Genomic DNA, 3,873 nt, shown 5'->3' with positions numbered 1-3,873 from the left:
AGATAGATAGATAGATAGATAGATAGATAGATAGATAGATAGATAGATAGATAGATAGATAGATAGATAGATAGATAGATAGATAGATAGATAGATAGATAGATAGATAGATAGATAGATAGATAGATAGATAGATAGATGTGATTTTTGTTCTGTACCTGTTAATTGTCAGTCCCTTTCTTGTTTGTTAAGCCATTTAACTTTAACAGTCCATCCACGAGAAGGTTTCTAAACTCAAGGGATGAGCCAGTGTTATGTTGATGCATGACAAACAACTTACTAAAGAACCAGTTAAAATTTTGATCTTTGTCACCAGCAACCAGTCACAAAGACAATTGTTTTCATTTCTTTGCTAAATTCATGAAAAACACCAACACCACACAGTGGAGCAAATAATAATGTTTTTAGCCCAAACAAGTTCAAGTTTATTTTCATTCGCATACATGTGGTACATGAGATGGAACAAAATTATGTACTTAAGGTACATAATTAATATGTGATTATGTACATAATTACATGTACATACATGTACATTATATCTAATAATTAATGTAATAACAGTTACACCCATAAACAGCAAAAATATAAAGTGTAAAGAGAAACAATATATACTGTAAAGATCTAAGATATACACTAAGATATATGCTAGCTGATTCCAGTTGATTCCACAGTGACGAGAAAAATGTTGGAAGACCTTCAAAAAACCTGGAGGACTATTGATTTAGACCACTTTAAAATATTACAGTAAAGCCTGGCTCCTTTCAAACAAGATGTAAAAAAATAGGGGTGGTTTAAAAGTTTTGCACATCACTGTAAATCATGGGTTTATCTGGAGTCCCTGTATGTATGGATTTAAAAGCACATGATATCGATGATAAATCCTATAAAACAGATCCTGATTAAGGGTGGACCGTCATTCCTGCTGTTCTCTGTGATGGAGGTGTAAATGAGATGTGCGAGGCTCCACTGAAATATCTGTACAATTAGAGCTGATGGAGGGGGAGGCAAAAAGGAGAGGTTAAATGAAGAAAGGAAAAGGTTAACAGATTATGAGGGAGCCAGAGGTGAGGAAAATCAGCATTAAAGGAATGGTGATTCAATGGTTTCATAGTAGGAGAGGACTGACTCTGCTGGACTTGGCTAGAATAAAAACGTATTCAGAGCTGACAGCTTCCAGAACCTGATTTCATGTACTGACCCCTTGTTCACAATCGGAAGAAACGCTGCAGCACAAACACCTTGAACAGTTAAAAGACTCTTCCTACGTGTCTGTCTGCTGCATGAACTCTTATTCACCCCTGCTGAGGCCAAACACACAAAGCTCTCCTGCATTCAGCTACAGGCTGCAGATCCAACACACGTGTTCCCTTTGAGCAGGTGAACAACGCTGCAGCTGCTGAGACAGAGCTCACAGGGAGAGAATTCAATTACATTTAATAACAGTGAGAAAATAAATATTCAGATATTTTATTAGCCAAACATTTGCCACAGTTCAATAATATTTGTGTATGAAATTGTTCAAATCATATATTAGCACAAGGTTATCAGCAAATATGCTTGATGTTTAGGAGATTAAATGAGTAATGTTAAAAACCGCCCCTCGTGGCAGCTGACTGATATTACCTGATGCGTAAGTAAGATAAGCAGTAGTATAACCGCTAGCTGAATGGACAAAGGTTGCAACGTCCAGAAATCACCAACCTTAGAGTCCAAGCCCCATTCCAAGATAAACGTTTTAATCTTTAATGTTAAATCGTAAATGCTTTGTCCAGTGCTGCAGTATACAAACTTATCTTCAGGCGCAGGATTCATTGTCCATGCTGAAGTTACGTGGAATGCACATTAACCTCTGGATGGCCCTTAATTCCTGTTTACCTTGTTCAAGAACTGAGTTACCATGGAAAAAGATGAGAAAATATTTTAACAGCACAAATGTACTGTTGTTTTCCCGCTTGTATCCATCAGCAGGAAGTTGAATAAAACAGACTGAAGCGCTTTAACGGTGCAGTGACTGTAGAAAACAATTGCAATTGTGTGTGCGCACATGTGCACATGTGTGTGATGGCCAAATAGAGATTTGGTGTGTGTGACTGGAGCCAGTGACCAACGTTTGCCCTCGCTGAGCATCTAATCAATGTCCATCTCACCATGTTTAACCTTTTTATGGTTCAGCAGCAAAAGCAGTTTAGTGAAAAACAGCATCGGCCACAAAAAAAAAGGTTAAATACCTTCAGCTCTGTAGTAAACAGAAAATCTCCAGTGAAAAGTGTCTATTGTCCAGGACAAAGTTTAATCTACATCTGGGAGACGTGTGTGGCCGTAGGGACAGTTTTTATCCCATTGCTCAGCAGACATGGAGGCAGCCGGTAACGGAGCAGTGCTGCAGTAATTCTCTGGTAGAAAGGCTCTAATTCCCGGCATCTTGTTGGCTGCATGCAGGAAGAAACAGTGACGATGATAAATGAGAGTAAGGCCGGTCTCCGTCTGGTAGCTGGTGTCTGTGACAGTGTGAGTCACTGTTAAAGGCCACAGGGTGCTGATTTACTAATCAACACCTGCTGAGGGACAAGCAAATCACATCCTCCGTGCATTTATAAAGGGATAAAGTACAGCTGAATACAGATGGCCTCAAACAAGCTTAAACTAATGTACTACATAAGCTGAACGCGCCTTAACGATGTAATCATAATTATTCACTACAGTGTGGTCTGCAGCGGTAATGTCATCTCAACTAGTGGTTTTATAAAAAGACTTGCAGCAGATAAGATGCTCTGTGACGGTTCAGTGGCGTCAAAAGATGTTATTTTACTGAAAACTACTTTGCAACATGAAAATACAACATAGACACCGAGACTGATGGAGGTCACTGCCATTTATTGCTTTGAATCGTTTTACAGTAAAAAGACACAGCTGGAAAAAAAAAATTATAGTTGAAGATAAACTCATTCTCAATGTGGGTTGGACTCCTCCAGGGCTGTCCCTTGTCTCTGCTCCTGTTTGTGGTGTTCAGGATCTCGAGGCACCGTCGTGGAGAGGAGGAGTGTCTGGTTTGGGACCCTCAGGGTCTCATCCCTGCTTCACGCAGATGATGTAGTTCTGCTTGCGTCTTCAGGCCAAGGCCTTCAGCGTGCACCGGGACGGTTCTCAGCTGAGTGTGAAGTGGCTGGGATGAGAGTCAGTTCCTCAAAGTCTGAGGCCATGGTTCTTGACTGGAAATGTGGTGGAATGCTTCTCCAGGTCTGGGAGGAGACTTTGCCTCAGGTGAAGGAGTTAAAGTATCTGAGCATCTTGTTCACGAGTAATGGGAGGATGGAGTGATGGATTGGGGTCTCATCCTCGGTATTGAGGGTGTTGCTTCGGTCAGTCTTGGAGAAAAAGAGCTGAGTCGAAAGGTAAAGCTTTCGATTTACTGATCTGTCTGTTCCAACTCCCACCTGTGATCATGAGGTTTGGAACATGACTGAAAGAACAAGATCCTGGATACAAGCAGCTGAAATGGGCTTCCTTCATAGAGTGACTGGGCTCAGCCTTAGAGATAGGGTGTGGAGCTCCATCATCCGGGAGGAGCTCAGAGTAGAGCCGCTACTCCTCCACATTGAAAGGAGTTGGTTCAGGCATCTGATTAGGACACCTCCCTTTAGAGGTTTTCCAGGCACGCCCCACTGGTGAGAGGCCCCGGGGAAGAACCAGAACTCACTGGAGGGACTGTACATCTTCTCTGGCCTGGGAACACCTCAGGGTCCCCCCAGAATGAGCTGGAAACTGTTGCTGGGGAGAGGGATGGGTTTCTCTCCTGGACCTGATGACTCCGTGACCCATCTAGATAAGTGGTGGGTGGGTGGGTGGATGGATGGATGGATGGATGGATGGATG

General features: G+C 42.1%; 1 protein-coding gene across 1 annotated transcript in view; it reads left to right on the top strand.

Annotated features, from left to right (window-relative positions):
* The window catches only part of xpr1a (xenotropic and polytropic retrovirus receptor 1a), a 73,572-nt gene that overhangs the window by 65,575 nt on the left and 4,124 nt on the right, over positions 1-3,873 (top strand). The window contains exon 11 of the mRNA XM_037698318.1: positions 3,011-3,298. Coding sequence (XP_037554246.1) covers positions 3,011-3,298 — 288 coding nt within the window. The remainder of the gene's footprint in view (positions 1-3,010; positions 3,299-3,873) is intronic.

This window comes from Nematolebias whitei, chromosome 3 (assembly GCF_014905685.2).
Source record: "Nematolebias whitei isolate Nwh7 chromosome 3, NemWhi1, whole genome shotgun sequence".
Taxonomy (NCBI): domain Eukaryota; kingdom Metazoa; phylum Chordata; class Actinopteri; order Cyprinodontiformes; family Rivulidae; genus Nematolebias; species Nematolebias whitei.
Note: the sequence above shows the minus strand (reverse complement) of the source record. Positions and strands in the feature narration are given on the sequence as shown.